At 49.1% G+C, this 18,794-nt stretch overlaps 11 protein-coding genes across 11 annotated transcripts; 6 read left to right on the top strand and 5 right to left on the bottom strand.

The window, feature by feature from the left end:
* Positions 1 to 428: 428 nt before the first annotated feature.
* On the top strand, positions 429 to 1,090 carry rpp1 (ribosomal protein P1; the record flags this gene model as incomplete). Its single annotated transcript, XM_056711845.1, has 4 exons — positions 429 to 497; positions 675 to 752; positions 857 to 986; positions 1,044 to 1,090. The coding sequence occupies 4 exons, from the start codon at positions 429 to 431 to the stop codon at positions 1,088 to 1,090; spliced, it is 324 nt and encodes a 107-aa protein (XP_056565560.1).
* Positions 1,091 to 2,066: 976 nt separating this feature from the next.
* Positions 2,067 to 3,224, bottom strand: N7489_006096 (PQ-loop repeat-containing protein; the record flags this gene model as incomplete). The annotated part of the gene is made up of 5 exons (XM_056711846.1): positions 2,067 to 2,216; positions 2,275 to 2,333; positions 2,385 to 2,434; positions 2,487 to 3,085; positions 3,138 to 3,224. The coding sequence occupies 5 exons, from the start codon at positions 3,222 to 3,224 to the stop codon at positions 2,067 to 2,069; spliced, it is 945 nt and encodes a 314-aa protein (XP_056565561.1).
* Positions 3,225 to 4,509: 1,285 nt separating this feature from the next.
* Positions 4,510 to 5,794, bottom strand: N7489_006097 (HNH endonuclease signature motif containing protein; the record flags this gene model as incomplete). Its single annotated transcript, XM_056711847.1, has 4 exons — positions 4,510 to 4,779; positions 4,836 to 5,006; positions 5,060 to 5,337; positions 5,431 to 5,794. Coding segments are annotated over 4 exons (1,083 nt in total), but the record flags the coding sequence as incomplete, so codon positions are not given.
* Positions 5,795 to 6,050: 256 nt separating this feature from the next.
* N7489_006098 (metallophosphatase domain-containing protein) lies at positions 6,051 to 7,051 on the top strand (the record flags this gene model as incomplete). Its single annotated transcript, XM_056711848.1, has 2 exons — positions 6,051 to 6,269; positions 6,323 to 7,051. The coding sequence occupies 2 exons, from the start codon at positions 6,051 to 6,053 to the stop codon at positions 7,049 to 7,051; spliced, it is 948 nt and encodes a 315-aa protein (XP_056565563.1).
* A 419-nt stretch (positions 7,052 to 7,470) lies between these two features.
* N7489_006099 (transcriptional repressor TCF25 family protein) lies at positions 7,471 to 9,639 on the bottom strand (the record flags this gene model as incomplete). The annotated part of the gene is made up of 1 exon (XM_056711849.1): positions 7,471 to 9,639. One exon carries the CDS (start codon positions 9,637 to 9,639, stop codon positions 7,471 to 7,473), a length of 2,169 nt encoding a protein of 722 aa, XP_056565564.1.
* Positions 9,640 to 9,920: 281 nt separating this feature from the next.
* On the top strand, positions 9,921 to 11,827 carry ptcF (type 2C protein phosphatase ptcF; the record flags this gene model as incomplete). Its single annotated transcript, XM_056711850.1, has 3 exons — positions 9,921 to 10,585; positions 10,639 to 11,658; positions 11,716 to 11,827. The coding sequence occupies 3 exons, from the start codon at positions 9,921 to 9,923 to the stop codon at positions 11,825 to 11,827; spliced, it is 1,797 nt and encodes a 598-aa protein (XP_056565565.1).
* An 849-nt stretch (positions 11,828 to 12,676) lies between these two features.
* On the bottom strand, positions 12,677 to 13,444 carry N7489_006101 (putative mitochondrial export translocase Oxa2; the record flags this gene model as incomplete). Its single annotated transcript, XM_056711851.1, has 1 exon — positions 12,677 to 13,444. The coding sequence occupies one exon, from the start codon at positions 13,442 to 13,444 to the stop codon at positions 12,677 to 12,679; it is 768 nt and encodes a 255-aa protein (XP_056565566.1).
* A 527-nt stretch (positions 13,445 to 13,971) lies between these two features.
* N7489_006102 (alpha-1,2-mannosyltransferase ALG11) lies at positions 13,972 to 15,744 on the top strand (the record flags this gene model as incomplete). The annotated part of the gene is made up of 4 exons (XM_056711852.1): positions 13,972 to 14,030; positions 14,066 to 14,350; positions 14,408 to 15,064; positions 15,123 to 15,744. 4 exons carry the CDS (start codon positions 13,972 to 13,974, stop codon positions 15,742 to 15,744), a joined length of 1,623 nt encoding a protein of 540 aa, XP_056565567.1.
* Positions 15,745 to 16,002: 258 nt separating this feature from the next.
* N7489_006103 (ankyrin repeat-containing protein ANK1) lies at positions 16,003 to 16,654 on the bottom strand (the record flags this gene model as incomplete). The annotated part of the gene is made up of 3 exons (XM_056711853.1): positions 16,003 to 16,331; positions 16,407 to 16,584; positions 16,643 to 16,654. The coding sequence occupies 3 exons, from the start codon at positions 16,652 to 16,654 to the stop codon at positions 16,003 to 16,005; spliced, it is 519 nt and encodes a 172-aa protein (XP_056565568.1).
* A 178-nt stretch (positions 16,655 to 16,832) lies between these two features.
* N7489_006104 (uncharacterized protein) lies at positions 16,833 to 17,066 on the top strand (the record flags this gene model as incomplete). Its single annotated transcript, XM_056711854.1, is given in 2 exon segments — positions 16,833 to 16,957; positions 16,970 to 17,066. The coding sequence occupies 2 exon segments, from the start codon at positions 16,833 to 16,835 to the stop codon at positions 17,064 to 17,066; spliced, it is 222 nt and encodes a 73-aa protein (XP_056565569.1).
* Positions 17,067 to 17,119: 53 nt separating this feature from the next.
* Positions 17,120 to 17,698, top strand: N7489_006105 (DNA-directed RNA polymerase III core subunit RPC11; the record flags this gene model as incomplete). Its single annotated transcript, XM_056711855.1, has 4 exons — positions 17,120 to 17,129; positions 17,198 to 17,407; positions 17,495 to 17,589; positions 17,644 to 17,698. 4 exons carry the CDS (start codon positions 17,120 to 17,122, stop codon positions 17,677 to 17,679), a joined length of 351 nt encoding a protein of 116 aa, XP_056565570.1. The 3' UTR covers positions 17,680 to 17,698.
* Between the last annotated feature and the right edge of the window lie 1,096 nt (positions 17,699 to 18,794).

Below are 18,794 nucleotides of genomic sequence, written 5' to 3' on the forward strand. Positions count from 1 at the left end.
AAAAAGCAAGTTTAAGACCGGCTTGAATAAAGGGAATAAGTCTCTTTGAAGGTGAAGACAAGTACAACTGCTCGTACGTCTGAACCCCACCGGAATGTGATGTCAATTAATGAATGGACCGATTGATAGCCTGCAGATACGTCCAGATCGCACGGGCCCCGCGGCAGTTTACTGGGGGGGGATATTATGTCATCTTAATCATTCCAAGGTTATGTCATCTGGCCCCAGCTCCGTTTGTGGTTTAGCGCCAAGTCACGAGGAGGTGAAGGGGCTAAGCCTGATTAGTCCAAGCCCTAAGCGAGGGCTTTTTCCCACACACGGCGCGTTTGCCCTGTTCGGGTTGTCTATCATTGGCGTTCTCCTCTCTTCTTCTTTCCCATCCCCAACTCTCTTCAAGACACCCAGTCCGGTCAACACCACCCGTCGACATGTCTACCGCCGAGCTCGCCTGCTCTTACGCCGCCCTCATCCTGGCCGATGACGGTATTGAGGTCTCCGTACGTATCCAAAATTCCTTGGTTTTGGTGGGATAGTGGAGGCTTGAAGATCGCACTTGAAGCTTTATTTACTGTGTGAAATTGAGCTTCTGGAGACACACAACAAGCCGCTGCGAAGCCACTGGGACCAACAACGATCATGCGAAAACTGTGACTGACCTTTAATCTTCATTCTAGGCCGACAAGATCCAGACCCTCATCTCTGCCGCTAAGGTCCAGGAGGTTGAGCCCATCTGGTCTTCCATCTTCGCCCGGGTAAATACCTGATCCCATTCCACAACCCGCGCCATTATCGAAACCACCCGAACATGGTTGCGCGACAATTTAAGATTCGATAACTAATTCGATTTTCAACACAGGCCCTCGAGGGTAAGGACATCAAGGAGCTCCTGACCAACGTCGGCTCCGCTGGCCCCGCTGCCGCTGCCCCCGCTGGTGGCGCCGCTGCTGAGGCCCCCGCCGAGGCCAAGGCTGAGGAGAAGGTTGAGGGTAAGTTTTGTGATGCACATCTGGTTCGTGAGATCTCGGTACTAATCCCCACTACAGAGAAGGAGGAGTCCGATGAGGACATGGGCTTCGGTCTCTTCGACTAAGCGTCTTATCTCCGTATCGAATTTGAAAACTCGTTTCCTTTTTTCTCTGTTCCTCAACCTCTTTTCCCTCTGCCGCATAGCGGCTCCCTCGACGATTCTCTATTGTACTCGATACTCCACGACCCCAGCTACGACCTAGAACCCGGGGAAGAAAAAAAGAAAATTAGCAAAAGAATTCAAACGGACACGGACATTCAATGGAGACTGGGTGCTCGGTGTACCTCCGTGTCATAACGTGGCCGAGGTAGACTCGATCGGATGCCGCTGCGATTCCGAAACTATTGTTGCTTCCAGGATTTTAGGGGAATTGAAGACGTTTGGCACACTTCTTGGTCTGTCCATGATCAAAGTTTTGCTTTGGCCTGGCGAGTAGATTTATGATTCGCTTTCTCCTCTACGTGGATCAGCTAGCTTGACTTGCTCGGTCCTCGTGTTACGTCTGTCATGCGACCATGAACCAACAACGAATGCCGTCTGATTCTTTATATGGGGTATTTGTTCGTAGGCTATGTGACGTAGTGCTGTAGGGCTGGTCGTGGGTGGATCTCTGATCCGATGTTTCCGATCTCAAGGTGATCTTTCATTGAGCGCACCAGGCCCTTACGGTTATCGATCAGTAGACTGGAGTTCTCGAGGCCTCATCAGCGGTGCGAAGTACAACATGCATGTACTTAGTCAGAACTGCACCGATAATATCAGTGATGTGTACTGCTGTTCATTCCAAGGTTACGCTGTCGCAACACCCCTACTATGATTGACACTTAAAATCATACATGTACATGTCGGATTCAGTCGCTAGTTCACTATCAACACAAATGCTATGCTATTCCAAAAATTTCCGATGCCTAGCAACAATAAACGCATGTAAATCATCTCACGTCCAAAGATTCTTGAGCTTTAAATCAAATTCGAAGTTCAGATTCGAAGGTACACAGACAGAGGTCACTACTCTAGATAAAAGAGCATATTCCAATACTTAGGAGATCGCCGAGAGACGAGGCTCCTGGATAGCATAGATCCGGAACTGGAAGAAGATGACCGCGTCCTCAACCATAGTTCCCAGCGATCCAATTAGCCATGGAAGATTGGTGAGGAAATATTCTTTCTCTGTAGAGTGGCAAAGAATCTATATCCATGCCGTTAGCCTGCGCCCAATTTATAGTACAACTTGCAGTATCACTCACCCCTGCGCCATAGGTCAAGTTTCCTAGAAGAGAGAGAATAAAGAACAAGAGCGACAATCCTAAATAAAGGTCAGCACCGGGCTCACATACGCACTGGTAGTAAAAGATACCTTCGCATGACTTCTCGCTGTAGTTTTTGTAGATTTGAGGCAATCTCGCACTGAGATCAAAGTCAATACCAACTCACCAGCCCTAAAAAAGGAAGCACTCACCCCAGATAGCACGCAGCACTGAAATACCCCAGCACTAACCCCCCGACAGCCTCCTCAGAACCATTATTATTCTCCAATGGAGCCGGCACCCACATCCCCGTCTGCCAAGCTATGGTCCAACCCGCCATACCAATGAGGAAGATCCCAACCACACTAGCAAAATTCTTAACCCACGCCTTACGGCCATAATCATTCTCCTCGACGATCTTGGCCAGGGTACCCTCGACCTCGCTCTCGCGCCGGCCGGCATGGTAACGGCGTAATGAGCCCGACGACCGGCGCCGCGACTGGGAAGATGCGAGAGAGTCACTGAATCGCCGCCCCAGCAACGGGGTAGTCGGGTCCGGGGTCTCGGTGGACGAGCGTCGGCGGTGGAAAGGCTCGGGACGCGAGTTGCGCACTTTATAGTACACGCACTGCGCGATCAGCACGCCGTCTGCGATGCAGAAGTATACCGCGATCGCGATTATTACGGGCACGAGCCGGGATAGTAAGCCGCCGGCGAGGTTTGCAACATCGCCGATGAACCAGACAAAGACGAAGAGAAGAGATATGGCTTCTGCATTGCCATTGCGGTAGTTCTCAATTAGTTGAGGTACCTAACATATTGTTAGATATGGATCCCACTTTCGAGGTTCTTCTTAAACGTACCAAAAGAAAAAACCAGCATGTCATAGATACTGAGCCCAAGAGACCAGATGCAGCCTCACGGGCTGTCAAAGGTATAGGGCCTTCCATGCTGTCCTCGACAAGAGTATGTTGGAGTGAAAGAAAATTGCGCGGGAGATAAGACTTATGACACAATCTACTCGGGGGAGTCCCGCTCTTGTAAAAAGGGTCCGTGCTCATAGGGAAAATCTCTCGAGGCTAATGATATATAACTACTACATACCTAGGTACCTAGGTAGTAACTACATATGTACATATGTAGATGTATACAAGAACCGATAGATAATTTTGCTAAAGAAACATGTTAAGTTGAACCTGTCAAGTGCGGAATGATGCGCATCGACCAAGCATTGGGATTTCCACAGCCAATGATACACTTCATTATGGTCATGCAAGTCTACCTAGGTACCTAGGTAAACTGCAATATGTGCTACATAAGCAGGATGAACTGACCTCGGGAGGTCCACGGGTCGCTCACTGAGCGTGACCTGAGCACTGATTTGCTTACTGAGGAACCTGATTCCCCTCACTGAGCGTGAACTGATTATTACATAAGCTCAAGGGCTTACCCAGGTGCTCACTATCGTCACCTAAGCAGACTTGGAGAGCAGCCAAGTCAGCAGCTCACCCTAATAAAATGTACCACGCTAGCCCCATCCTAATGCAGTCGTTCACCCAGCACTCTTAACCGTTATCCCCTCAACGAAAGGCTAGCGTCATTAATGTGGCGGTTGTTTCGCCTCTAGCTAGGAGTAGGCTACAGCACGATCCGCAATCCATGTCCGTAGCTTTAAGGATTTGGATTTAAACCCAATATCTATTAGATATTTACGAATATCTAATAGATATCAAATAATACAAATATACCTAGACTTATGACCTTAAGGGTATATATTATTATATTATCCTATTTTTTGTATAATACTTAATACTTAAGGTTATTAAATATCACTACAACATAGGTAGCTAGGTATGATTTCTGACCGAGGTCAGAAATTATAGATAGAAGGTTAAGTACTACTCTATCTATATAGTAGTATATAATAGTAATTTCTGACTAAGGTCAGAAATCTAGTCTATATTATTTTCGGGGTTTTATCAATTTAAATATTCTATCTATGTTATATCCTAAAAGCTAATATTCGCTAACTCGATTTCAATCTAGTAAACGATCCCCCTTCGAACATTAGCAAGCGCTGTAAGGATTCCTTATTAACTTGAAGTTGAGCTTGCTTCCTAATTTGCTGTCATGAATAGCTATGTATCTTCAAAACTATACAATATAAGAATTCAGCTCACTGTAATCCCCCTATCTAGCAATATCATTGCACAAAAATGATAATCCCAAGATACTGCCAATATCTGTCTTCCCGTCTTCGCGGAGGCTATGGACTGATTCCTTTACGGCCTCCCATCTATCAAAATCATGATCGAATGCCTCAGCCATACCGGAGGCATTAAGAATTTTTGCTAGAATGTAATGGCACTCCAGTAGGATTGAACTGGGAAGCTTATGGGCCTTTGCTGAGTCGTGGTTTGTGAAAGTGATCCGATCGTGAATCATATTGCGATACGCATCGCCGATCGGTCCAAATATCTCAACATCATATTGATCGGGGACTTCCTGTATCCTCTTAATCAGTACCTAGCCACTTGTTTTGAAAGGTATAAATAGCTAACCGTTGCTTTAAAAGCAAGGCGAAATTTTCCAAACCTTGAATGAATCCATTCAGCCATGGTCATTCCATTCTCAAGGTTGTTGATATCTTCCCAGTTGAATCTTAGGCGTCGGAGTGCTGGAAAGCACCGGTACAAAACTTCCCAAGCAGTAGCCATATCGGGAGGTGGGCTCTATTTAAGACTCAGCATGTATATCAACTACCTTAGAGAGAAAGTTATCTTACCTGGCTTGAATTCCAAAATCCATATGAGAAGGGAATTATATGAGCCCCTTGTGTATCCGTAGGATTAAGATCGGGCGAATCCAAACCAAGTTCTTCATATCGGCCTTGGTCAAAATGACCAGTCACGGCACACTTGTATCCATCTCTCGCTAGCAAGGCTGTTTTGAACTTTCGGTGGCTGATTGGCTTATCCATCTTCGCGCTAAGTGCTTCGGCATTATCGCCCCGCTTTGGGTTCGGAAATGGGGTAATCGAGGGAGGCTTTGAGCGCGACATCACTAAGTAGTCCGATTCATAAGTTCATCGTTTTTTTGGGGGGTTTTTTTTTTTTTTTTTTCCTTTCCAAGACTGAGTCAGGGATCATAACTTACTCCGGCATCTCAGGCCGGTGTAGAGGTTACTGAAAACCTCATATAGGCCTTCGTCTCCCGGCTTGCTATCGATGTCCTTCAAGAGCTCGGCGCATCCATCTGGTGGCAACATCTCGAGGAAATTTCTAAGGGATGCTTGGAGGATTTCATCGTGGGGTCTTTCCGCACTTGTGGTGTACCGATCAATACGATCAAGCATTGCGGTTAGATTTGCTGCACGCGTGGATTCCGACACATCTGCTTGGGCCGGGAAGATTGAATCCTCATACGGGACTGGGGGAGGCGGGTCTGGCTCCGTGACCTTGCGGCGGGGGCGAGAAAAGGATGCCTCTGGGGAATCCGAACGAGGGCGTTTGCTCGCCATAGAGGGTGGTAGGCGGCGATATACTCGTAGACCTATAGGCTGTGACATACACGTACATATGTACATATATACCGGCCACGGTCGCGATTTCCCGATCGGGGTGCCGCTATATGAGCTCAGGGTCCTGCTCACCGAGTATCTCCCAGCACAGGCATGACGACATGAGAACCATAACCCGAAACTATGGTGATCCAACCTCAAGTTGGCTCCCTTTCCAACTTCGAGAACCATACGAATCACCAAACACATTACCAAAATGACACAGAATAATGCCACTACCACAACAAACATCAAGACACGCTTCCTGATATGCTCGGACACCCATGGACTCGACAGTTTACCCGGCTTCATTCCGTCCGCGAAGCAACATGCAGACGTTGCTATTCACTGCGGAGATCTCACCACCCAGTCTCAACTCCATGAATACAAAGCGTCAATCCGTTTGCTCCAGGCCATCGACGCACCTTTAAAACTTGTCATAGCCGGAAACCACGATTTCACGATGGATATACCAATGTTTCACAAAAGGTAGCAGACGCCAAGTCGTTAGAGCGTGAGCTCGTTGAGCAAGCGTATGGATATGACGGGGAGGCTAGGAGATTGTTCGAAGGCACAGGGATAACTTTTCTCGACGAAGGCGTACACTCATTCCATTTACAGAATGGGGCTTTGCTGACTGTTTATGCCAGTCCATACACGCCTTCACTTGGAGATTGGGGTTTTCAATACCACCCCGATAAAGGCCATGACTTCATGATCGACAATGGCAGTGGTACTAACACCGTGGATGTTGTGATGACGCACGGGCCGCCGAAGGGAATCATGGACTACACTCACTCCGGTGAACGGGCAGGCTCCCCGGATCTCTTTCGCGCTCTCGCTCGCGCCCGACCACAGATGCATTGCTTCGGTCACATTCATGAAGGCTGGGGTGCGAAACTTGTTACGTGGCGCGACAGAACTACCGCTATGCCCTCTCACCTAACGGATATCGACAATGGACAGTCTTATCCTATAGCGAAGCTCTCCGACATGAAAGACAGAGCTGAACAAAGCTTGAGCGGGGATAGCGCGCCTATGAAGTACTTTGCAACTAGCCACTGTTCTGGGGATGCTCATCCGCTAAACTGGGGTTCTCAAACGCTGTTTGTAAATGCTGCTATTGAGGGGACGCCCCAAGGCATCTATAACCAGAAAGAGAATCTATCGATGCAGCTACCATGGGCTGTTGACCTTGAACTCCGGTCTTCTGCCTGAGGAGCAGAATAAACAAGCGAGCGGGAATACCATCTCTGCTCAGTTGTGCCTTCCATTATTACTCTTTGCTTTACTTCCAACCTTGGAAGGTTACCTATCTACCTACATATGTACATATGTAGGTACCTAGGTCGGTAATCTCAGAGTTTAGCAATACCAGTCATCCTGTACCCGTGCACCTAAAAAAGTCAAAGATATATATAGATGAACAATACAATAATTATCTTTTTGACCGGAGATATCTTGACTCTGCCAGAAAGATACCGATCTCTTATACGCGTGGACATTGTAGCCAACCGGAATTCTCAAGATAAACCAGGGTCATGCCATGGAGATTGCTTTGTTGTACATTATAATCATTGGATTATTTTTCATTGTACGAAGGATAATACAGAGTCCATGCTGACCATGAAGCCGAGTTATTCTCCTCGCATAATCGCGAGTTCATCCTCGAGCATGCTGACCGCAAAATCCCCAAGAGAGTCCTTGATACTACCGTCCAACAATCGTTGACGGGCTGTTTCTGGGATTGCCGCCATGGCCTCCAGATAATTGGTCAAGGGTGCATAGTCCACAACCACTTCGCTCCAGTTGCCTCTATCGACTCCGTATTGAGTAAGGAAAATACGGAGAGTCTGCAACCCCTCGCGCGTGAGCCACCCCTCAAGGGCTGCCGGATCTCTGAGTGGTGGGCGCGAGTGTGGGATATCAATATGTTCTGTATCCTCATCCTCATCTTCATCCTCAAATCCAATTGGCTCTCCGTCGTCGGATTCGACATTGCGAGGGCGGACGTTGTGGTTGATCTGGCCGAGGAGATCCTGCAGCCAATTCTCGCCGCCCCCAGCAGGGGCTGCATAGATGGGCGTAGGTTCAGATTGTTGCTGGTACGCTTCGGATTCATAGGGCGGAAGAGGGTCGGAGGAGGACAGTCGACCAGCCACAAAGTGATTGGGAAGATGGGTTGTCACTTTAGCTATATCGGACAAAACCACATGACGAGCGATGTCCAAAGTGATCTCTGGTGGTTCATTAGGCTCCTCGCCAGAAATAGAATCTGCGACTTCTATAATGAGAGAAATAGCCTCGGGGGTATTCCAAAGATCCTTTGCGCGGGCGATATAGAGTTCGGTAAGCAGCTCATGAGCGCCTGTAGGAGGCATCTTGCCCCAGATTTGCTTAGGAACGTGCTGGACATCAAGTTCCTGTGCTAGCCTGCTGAAAATCCACGGGTAGTGAGACATGGCAAGCTGCAGCTGTCGGCGACATTCTTGGGGCTTGTTTAACCGGAGGTATGCCACTACCAGCGAGCATTGAATATTAGGAAGGTTAGCCCAGTCGCGACTAAAGCGTGTCTGGGTACAGAGCTGCACGAATTGTGCGTATTCTCTACCTCGCAGCGCGAGGTGGTCGATGAGCAGTCTCATGCAGTAAGGATCACTGTCATCCAGACTGAGCAAGAGCTTAGCCCATTCATAAGCGGTTCTCCAAGTGCCCTTCATTGCTAGGTTGGTGATGTACCTCCACCCAACTAGCCAGAACTCTCGATTCTCCGCATGTATGAAATCAAGTCTGGCCTCGCCTTCCTTAAGGCGATTGGCAAACGAAGAGTGCACTGAGCGTCCAATATTGAATAGGGCTCTTTCCATCAGATCGGCAGACACAGCATGATCGCCTTGGTGTTTGGCAATCTCCGACACTTGGAGAAGCGTAGAAATATGATACGGGTTGTATTGGAGGTGCCCGATGAGTCTCTGTGGGTCCATCGATTCAACACAGAGATCGAACTGCCGCTGTACATCTTGATAGGCAGTATTGTGTACTAGTCGGTAGAGAGTCTCCCCGGAAGGAAGCTTCTTCACAGTCTCCATGCCTAGCCCTCCGCTCGGAGCCCGAGGCCACTCATCTTTGCCCTGCATAAGGATATTGCGTCGCAATGTAACTCCAGCCAGACTTTGACCTCGGCTGGCTGGACTGTACCTTCCCGTCAAGGCTTGAGCAAGGTCGATCATTTGTCGATTGCGATCCCGACGACGGCCCGTTCCAGTATCCGCTGGTTGATCAAAGTTTTCCAGAACAACATTTCCAAACAGTCTGCGCATCTCATTCGTTGCGTTGAGAAATTTGGGTTCGATCCCGAGCAATTCGCTCGTAGTCTTTGGAAAAGAGGCCTCGGGAGGGTGTCTGGTAGATAAACCTGTGCCAACTGACGTGGGCCCACCTGTCGATAGATCTTTCAACGCCCGATCAATTTCATCTAGGTCTGCTTCATTCGATTTTGAAGGCGGGGTACTGGCCCGATCGGAGGTTTTGACTGCCTTCTTCTTCTTTTTCTTGTTGCTCTTTTTGGGCTTTACCGGGGTTGGTTCAGGCTCTGGATCTGGTATGCGTGCGTAAGGTTCCTCCTGGGCCTCCTCTTCATCTTCCTCCTCATCCTCATTTTCAGCGTTCAGCAAATCAAAGGCATTGAACTTCGGTTTCGCGGGGCGCGGGGCTTCGTCTTCGCTTGACTCATCTTGCTGGTCGGATTCTCGCTGCTGCGCTTGTTCACGCAGCTTCTGCAGTTTTCGAATTGCTCGTGATGACATCCTACGTACTGAGGCAGAAGCCTTTGAACGTACGGAATGAAAGCTGCCTGCGAAAGCGGAATCGAAAGAAGAACGCACCGCAACAAAACCGCGGGGAATGACGACAGAGCCTAATACAGGCTTAGCGCCCTTTCCAGATCAACACCAACACGTGACTTTCATATTGAGGTGACCCAGCTCCTTGACAAGCTTGAAACCTCATCTACATACAATCTCAGAGCTGCTATCTGCCTTGAAAAAGGCACAGAAGCTACTCGGCTATTATATCTATTGCTTGACTAATGCGTCAGGTGACTGTTCAGGCCTGCCGCACTGCTCGGCGTGCACCAGTATGGAACATTGCCGCTAAACGGCCGTGCCCTTTGACCTTCAACCAGCTGCGAGGGATTCGGCCTTACTCTGGTGGCAGACGCTCATCCCATACTCCAGTAGCTCCTCGATCATCCATGCATCGCCGCAACCTCTCCCTCGCCGTTATCTCGACCGTCGTTGCCTCCGGAGCATGGTATACTTGTCAGGGTGACACCGTTAAATCGGCAGCAACCCAGATCCGGAGTTTTGCATCGAGTGCCCTCAACTCCGCCTACGCAGAAGGGCCCGCCGAGTCCACACGACGTGCCTTGTTGGTCAGCGGCGATCAATTCTACACAGCGACGCTCTCCGCAGACCAGCCTCTTACCAAGCATACAGACGATTCAGACCGCCGAGTCCTGGAGATGTTGACTCCCGAGCAAGCGACCCAGAAGCTTCGCAAGAACGAGGAGTCATATTTGGTCAATCGGGGAAAGGGCGTTGTTCGTTACGATGTTGTTCAGGTTCCCAGCAACTCTCCCATTGAGGACGACCATGCGGAAAAGATAGTGGAGATCCCAGCATCCGTGTCTGCTGTCAGCGATGGCGAGCCGAGCAGCGACTGGATGTTCTGGGGAGTCTTTGACGGTCACTCGTATGTTATGTCAAAGTTGAATGCTTATAATGCAAATACTGACCATAAATCAGGGGCTGGACCACATCTGCGAAATTGCGCAATGTGTTGATCTCATATGTGGCTCGTGAATTGAACACAACTTACAAGGCTGCTTCTGCTGATCCATCTCTCCTCATGCCAACATCCGAGGCCATCGATGCCGCCATCAAGAAGGGCTTCGTCCGCCTCGACAATGACATTGTACATGAGAGTTTCAAAGAAGTCATGAAGTCTAAATCACGACGGGTGGCCGCCGAGCTCCTTGCTCCTGCTCTCTCTGGATCATGTGCTCTTCTCAGCTTCTATGACTCCCAGACCAAGGACCTCAAGGTTGCTGTTACTGGAGACTCTCGCGCAGTTCTGGGCCGTCGCAGCCCTAGCGGGAAATGGACTGCTACTGCGCTTTCTGAAGATCAGACTGGTGGCACCCCATCAGAAATGAAACGTTTGCGTGAGGAGCACCCTGGCGAGCCATATGTCACCAAGAATGGTCGAATCCTCGGCCAGCTTGAACCCAGCCGTGCGTTCGGTGACGCCTTCTACAAGTGGAGCCGGGACGTCCAAGATACAATAAAAGCGAAGTTCTTTGGGCGCACTCCTCATCCTATGCTGAAGACGCCCCCTTACGTCACCGCCGAGCCTATCATTACTACTACCAAGATCGATCCCTCCAAGGGCGATTTTGTCGTCATGGCTACCGACGGCCTGTGGGAGATGCTGAGCAATGAGGAAGTTGTTGGCCTGGTTGGTCATTGGGTTGAGCAACAGCAATCTGCTGCTGCAAGCACAGGTAGCAAGGCTTGGTTACAGAGCTGGTTCGGGTTCGATGGCCAGAAGAAACTGCCTGTGGAAACTGCAGCCGACGGGTCAACCGAAGGCCAACGGCGTCCCATCCGCCAACAGCAATATGATATCTCTGGTGCGGCTAGTCGATTTGTTGTCGAGGACAAGAACGCAGCAACGCATCTTGTGCGGAACGCAATGGGTGGAAAGGACAAGGATATGGTGTGTGCGTTGTTGACGCTACCCAGTCCCTACTCTCGCCGATACCGGTAAGGATATCCTTTTCATGACATTTACTTTTTAGTGGCTTGGCTAATCTTTCTTAGTGACGATGTTACTGTCGAGGTCATCTTCTTTGGTCAGGGCCCTGATTCCCGCACAGTCGAAGTCAACCAGGAAGCGAGTGCATCAGAGCAGCCTCCCAAATCAAAGCTTTAGGTGTTCGTTTTGTCTTATGTTTCCTTCGTGACATTCCCAAAACAATTTGAAGGGTGGCGGGCTTTTTTTGATACGTTTTGCAATCTACTTATCTGGTGGGTTGCCGCAAGGCCAAGACAAGATACTACGAAATAGTTTCTCTAATCTTACGAATTATTGCAGTGTCCCTCATGTGGTTATAACTAGACAAGCATTGCACATTGTAGAGTGATAAGCCTGGCATATTCACTCTGTACTACTGTTCCCCGTTCCTAGAGGTGGCTTCTATAGCTAATTATCATTCATCTACGCATATCACCAGTAATAAAAATATACGGAAAAGATACCGGCCTGTCATCTTATATAACGTCCATAATTTCATCTTGAGCAACCTACATGTATGCACATAAACCAGATTATCAAGTCCTACGTCGTCAAGGACAAAGGCGCGGCCGACTATTTTTGTAGAAGTAAAAGATATTGTACATGAGTGCGGGTGGGTAGGGAAAATGATGCTACATACACAATGAACCTCGAAACCAGTCGATGAACTATGTGCATCCCGGATTGTGGGGAATTGGAAAATTATGAACGTCGACGCGCAAGCCCAGAGGGTATCCTGTGACGGCTAAACCCATCCGAGCCAGTTCATAAGGTCTGTACCAGTCGCCCGGAAGGCCATAGGTTGAATCAGGTCTGACATGAACTTCTTGTCAACTTTCGGTGTGGATGTGGCCTCCATCTTGATGAAGCTCCGAAATACACTTAGAGCCAGCATACGAATAGTTCGCAACTTTATAATGGAGTATGGCTGAACAATCCACCGATTCATGCATGCGATTCTGGATGATACGATTCCCGCGGATCGAATCAGCGTAAATTTTTCAGCTGGAACGGGTCCTCAACGCCCGGCTTCTCGAACGCGATGGACTTCTCGACAAAACGCTTGAACCCTGGTGGTGAAAACACCTTTTTGTCCAGTACCCAAGTCTGTAGCGTAGCAACGTTGGTACTGGTGATCCAGTAGAGCATAAGCGCAGTTGGCATCCCTTGAACAAAGCTTGCGAAGCCAATATAGCATGTCAATACTATGACAAAGGACCGTAAACCGGTGAAAAGGGTCTGCTTGTACATCTCGATTTTTGGAAGGAGTGCGATCTCCTTCCAAGGCTTGACTTTCCATCCCATCAGAACGTTCCCCAAGATTGACGCAGTCAGACAAAGCGGCAGCACGCCTGTTGGGTCACCTGCCAGTAAATCTGGGAACCAGAGGGCACCCTCGTTCGCAAGAGTAGGCTCGATGGTTAAATGCAGAGGCTGGGCCGTGGAGGCAGGGTCTTGCGACGACTCGATAAACGACGACAGCCAGGCAATGATGCCGCTATTGTTACCGCTCATCCCGCGCAGACTCTCCATGAGCGCAATAAAAACAGGGATCTGCAGGAAGCCGATTGCTTTGTACTTGCTGGATACTCCCCAGCGCTTATGAAGCACAGCTGTTCGTTTTCTTAGTTCAGTGAGGATATTGCGCTTAACTTCAGTATTATTATAGTTCCTGAGGTTCGCAGTAGGGACCTGGTCCATCTGCTTCTGCGCATATCTCTTCATCCAAGCGCTTAGAATTGGCACTATTTTCATTTCGCGATGGCGATGGAGTCGAGTGTATAACAGGATCGGCAACCCGACAAACGTACGAATAAGTACGGCAGTTAGAGGAATTGATGCAACCCATGGTAGGCATGAAACAGTGTGGACGCCGTGAATAAATGCGGTGGAGCTGTCCAGTGCAAGGCCCACGACGGAGAATGAGGCTGGTCTTGTTGGGTGGAAGTATCGAACTTGCGAGCGAGGCAATTGTATGGCCCGCCGCGTTAATTGTATGGTCTGTGACGAGCGGAGGGCATACATCACTGCTAGCGGGGTGAAAGACAAGATAGAAAATAAAAGATAGCTGGAAAAAATTGAGACTATAGGAATCGCGGAGACGGAAATCGGATATTTGGAGATCATCATGTGACACGTATGAACTTACCTCATTGGCCCAGCTGATCAACTTGTTGACAGCAAGAGAGGGGGAACATTTTCTGACTTGTCGCAGTTTGACTTCATATTCTCTTACTATGTGTGATTTCTGATGAGGTCTCTTTAAATATTGCCTTCTCACCATGGCCCTCTTATCAAACGCCATTCTGGCCACTCTGGTCCTCACCGCCACGGCTGTCCTGCTTCCGAAGCTGACAGGCGTTCTCCTCGGTCTAGTGTTTCGGGGGTGGGCTGGCTGATCTGGCGACGAACTCGGTCTCGCCGTGAATATGTGATCGCGCGGGCGCGATCTGAAGAGGAGGAGTTACGCGCCTCACGGCCAAAGGGTTCAACACTATCGCGGAACGGTGCCGAAGACGAGGACTGGGAGAAGGTGGATAGTTCAGGCACAGGCGGGGTACAGACTACGGCTGGTAGTGGAAGCAGTAGTGGTTCTGGCAATGAAAGTTACGAGAGTCCAGAGGACTGGGATGGCATCATTGGATTCTTCCACCCATTCTGGTATGGCATTCTCTACACATGTTGAAAGATACAAACAACGCTGACTAGGTACTACAGTAATGCCGGCGGAGGTGGCGAACGAGTCTTATGGGAAGCGATACGCGCAACACAGAAGCGCTGGCCGAAGGCAATCTGCGCTATCTACACGGGTGACCATGAAGTCAATAAAGCCACGATGTTGGAGAAGGTGGAGAACCGGTTCAACATTCGCCTACATGCGCCTACCGTGGTGCTTCTATACCTGACAACCCGCAAGTATGTTGTTAGTAGCTCATACCCTTACATGACACTGCTGGGACAGTCGCTGGGGTCACTGATTGTTGCCTACGATGCTTTTACGTTGCTTGTACCGGACGTTTTTGTTGACACCATGGGCTATGCTTTCACACTTGCTCTGTGCAAATGGTTTTTCCCGAGAATTCCAGTAGGTGCCTATGTTCATTACCCGACTATATCAACCGACATGCTCGCTTCTCTCGACGACAAGAGCGGGGTGCAAGGGATCAATTCCGGCGCAGGGAGAGGGTGGAAAGGGAAAACCAAGCGTCGGTACTGGGAGATATTTGCCAAGCTATATGGCTGGGTCGGTCGACAGGTCGATGTAGTTATGTGCAACTCGTCCTGGACGGCAGCACACATTCGCACGCTTTGGGGCACCGGTAAGAAAATCAACAACGGCAGCGGCGACGGGAGTCCATCATCGCCGGCGGTGGTGTTTTCCCCCAACAGCAGTCACCGAACTGCAATCAAATATTGTCGTTGACACGGACAGCGAGAAGACTCGCCAGCCTGTTCTACTTTACATCGCACAATTCCGGCCAGAGAAGAACCACCCGCTAGTATTGCGCTCCTTTGCGCGATTCTTACAAGAACGAACAAACAACCCAGCCTACGAAGGTCAACCGCCTCCGCGTCTTGTACTCATTGGATCCGTGCGCCATTCCAGCCCTGATGAAACCCACATCTACAACCTTCGCCTCCTAGCGCATGAACTCCGCATCCGCGATCATACTACATTCTTGTGCGACGCTAGCTGGCCTGTCATGCTGTCACATCTCCGGACCGCCTCGGTTGGCGTCAATGCCATGTGGAACGAGCACTTCGGTATTTGCGTCGTGGAGTACCAAGCCGCTGGTCTCATCTGCGTCACACACGACTCGGGTGGTCCACGTGAAGACATTGTCGTTGATCTGGGGGATGGTGCAACTGGATTCCGAGCTGAAACAGAAGAGCAGTTTGCTGCTTCTTTCGAGGCTGCCCTTGCTCTTCCGGAGGCAGAGAAACTCGCCATGCGGCAGCGGGCTCGTCGCTCAGCTCAACGATTCACCGAAGAGGAGTTTTCCCGCAAGTGGCTGGATCAAGTACAAAAGCTTGTTAAGGCGTCGACGGTTTAACCTTGTGATGTCCCCCATGAAATAGACGAATGGAGTTTTCATTTAGTTTATTATTCGCCTAAACAAGAAGTCAACTCCATGATAACAATCCTTAAAGACTGTACTTATTCGTAATAATCGTAAAATAGAAATAGACGATGTGACCAAGTCTACGACTCGTGCATAAAGAGACATTTCAACAAAGCACGTCGAGCCTTCTAATCAGAAACAGAAAATGCCGGCAATGCAATGACAGTGCGAACACCCTGAACTTCCCCTTTAGTCGCTATCACTGGCCTCTCCGCCGTCCGAGTCAACTCCATCACCAGTATTTTGAATACCTTCAGCCATGATATACTCGGTTTGCTGAAGGGTCTTCTTGATCTCATTATTGTTGAAGACCAGCTCAGCAGGCTTCTGGCCATGCTTATTCCGCACTCGAGGATCACAACCAGCCTCACACATCATCTTGATCATGGCTTCGCCCAGTTCTGCATCTTTATCATTGGCGTACCGCACTGCGATGTGCAACGGCGTGTCGTTGTCCAGCCGGGTCAAAGGGTCGCATTCGAAGAATTGGATGTCAAACAGCGCATCCATAGTATCGTCTAACCGAAAACAAGACAAAAGAGTTAGCTTGCAGGGGAGATGGGCATTAACAAAGTGGCAAAGTAAACACGTACAGCTTCCATACTGGGCACAGACGTGCAATGCGTGGTTTCCCATAGAGTCTGTCACCTCGTTGAAAAATTGTGCCACTTGCTCATTTGTCTTCTCTTCCATTTCGTTCAGCACCTGCTCAATTAGGTGGGGTTGGTCCCGGCGGCAGGCCTCCACGACCAGCTCGCGGGGTGATGCGCCCTAAATCATAGCGACATTAGCGTTGACAGGCGACAAAGATCCAGTAAGCAGTATTCACCTCGTCAGCCATTTCTGTATATGGGTTCACAGAGTCCGGAATACCCGAGAATGAAGTTGGTAGTACAGGAATTGTTGCTCAGCCAGTTGTGATGGTACTCGTGGAGCTAGTCGTAACAAGAGTCAGGCGCTTTGTATGGGTATTTTGCGGATCAGAATAGGTCTTCCACAGGGAATGAAGTAGGATATGTATGTACAAGCTGGGCTGGTGGTTAAACAGGCATTCAAGTTCCTGGCAAATACTACTGGTCATCGGAGTTGTTCCCCAGGGACATCCCACACGCGGGCCGCCCGGATATATAATCTTCCGAATACCGTCTTAATTTAGCCGCGCGCCTAGATCTCTTATCATCGCCAGTGATGTTCTGCACCTGACGGGACTACATTGTACAGCTGCTGAGAACCTAACTTTCGACCTGGTCTAGCTGCCTGCGCTTTATTGGTGTTATTCACTGCATCCTCTTGTCAAACCACCAAGATGCTAGTCTGTATGTGTTATCTCCGAGTTGACGCTGTCCAGGGACAGTCCAGAACAGAAACTGACTCCTCTCTCTAGTCTGCCCCAATTGCAGCAATGCGCTCACCATTTCCAAAGCGGAGTCGAGCACAAGATTCCCAGCGGGTGTGAACCGCTTTGAATGCCGCGTCTGCCCCTACGAAGCCCCGTTGGAGAAGAACTATTTCGAGAAGAAAGCTATGAAGCAGAAGGAAGTCGACGATGTATTTGGTGGCAAGGAGGAATTTGCCAATGCTGACAGTGTTGCCAGTAAGCTTCTCTGCTATCTCCTCTTAGGAGTGACATTTCCGTCAAGATATACAGGACTGACGTACTCTCTTTTTTTTTCCCTTACAGCTCAATGCCCCGCCGAAAGCTGCAATGGGGAACGTGCGTACTTCTTCCAGCTGCAGATTCGCAGTGCAGATGAACCGATGACTACATTCTTGAAGGTATGTCCCCCTCCTTACGTCTAATGTGAGGTACCCGTGTCTGACAGCTCCCAGTGTACCTCGTGCGGTGCTCGGTGGAGAGAAAATTAGAGTTGGGCGGCAAGGCCGGGGGCAAGTCACTTGCATTGCTTTTTGCTTTCATTTTGCTTTCGCTTTTGCTTTTTTGGTTTTATTATAGCGAGGTGCAAGTGGCGTATTTATCAAGTGTTTACAACATAGGGGAGGCGTGTGTACGGAGTAACTTAAACCTGATACCCAAATTGATCGACGTCACAGTCCAGCGCACAGATTATTTTGCGATCAGCGGACATCCATGGATGGATCTAGCTTTTTATGCATTTTGAATTTTATATCACATGTTATTGTGTATTTTTGGCTTTGTACTTTTTTTTTTCGCTATGACTACAATTGCCCTAGTACAAATGTAGAGCCCGACATTGGTTTCTGCCTGGGAAATACTAAAGAAGAATCTGATCATTGGAGGCCAAAAAGAAAGAATTTTCTATACATGACATTGTTGGTGGGATAAGTTGGCGGTGAGAGTGTTGCCCCTCATCCGCGGGGTTCTCAAAAAGAAAAAAAGAGAGGAAAAAGTAAAAAAATGGATCGAGACATCCAGTATCGCCACAGTAACACAGTAAATTCGTATAGGGCCAAAAGAAAACGGGAAAATGGGCAAAGTAAACAATGCAAACTTGAAGATTCTCACCCAACCGCTCTGCGTTGCTGCCCAGTTCAAGCGTTTAGAGCCACAAAGTGGACTGGGAGCCGATGAAAAAAAAATTTCGCACCGAGTGGAGTGCCATGGCAGGACACAACCAGGGAAACGGATGGGTGTTTCAAGCGCAGAGGTAATAGTACATAACAAAGTATGAATAAACACATATTGTAGCAAGTACATCTACTTCATCCCACCAACCCACTTTGCAAAATCTGCGTACAAGGGTGAAGGGCAGAGCCAATCAGAAGCCCTAACCAAAAGAGGGCTTGACCCCACCTGCTGACTCGCCTCGCTCGCTTGCCCCTCCATATAAGGATTTCCCCTCCTCCCTTCTCCCACAGACTTTTCTTTCTTCCTCTTGTCTGCTACAGTGAGTTTTTCCTGCCCCCCTACTGCTTTTCAGCTCTTCATCTTTCGACAACTCTTACTGATTACTTTTGCTCAGTACCTCTACGCGTTTTGCCGTAGTCTCTGAGCAAATTTT

Source organism: Penicillium chrysogenum (genome assembly GCF_028827035.1).
Source record: "Penicillium chrysogenum strain IBT 35668 chromosome Unknown utg000004l_segment0_segment0, whole genome shotgun sequence".
In the NCBI taxonomy this organism is placed as follows: domain Eukaryota; kingdom Fungi; phylum Ascomycota; class Eurotiomycetes; order Eurotiales; family Aspergillaceae; genus Penicillium; species Penicillium chrysogenum.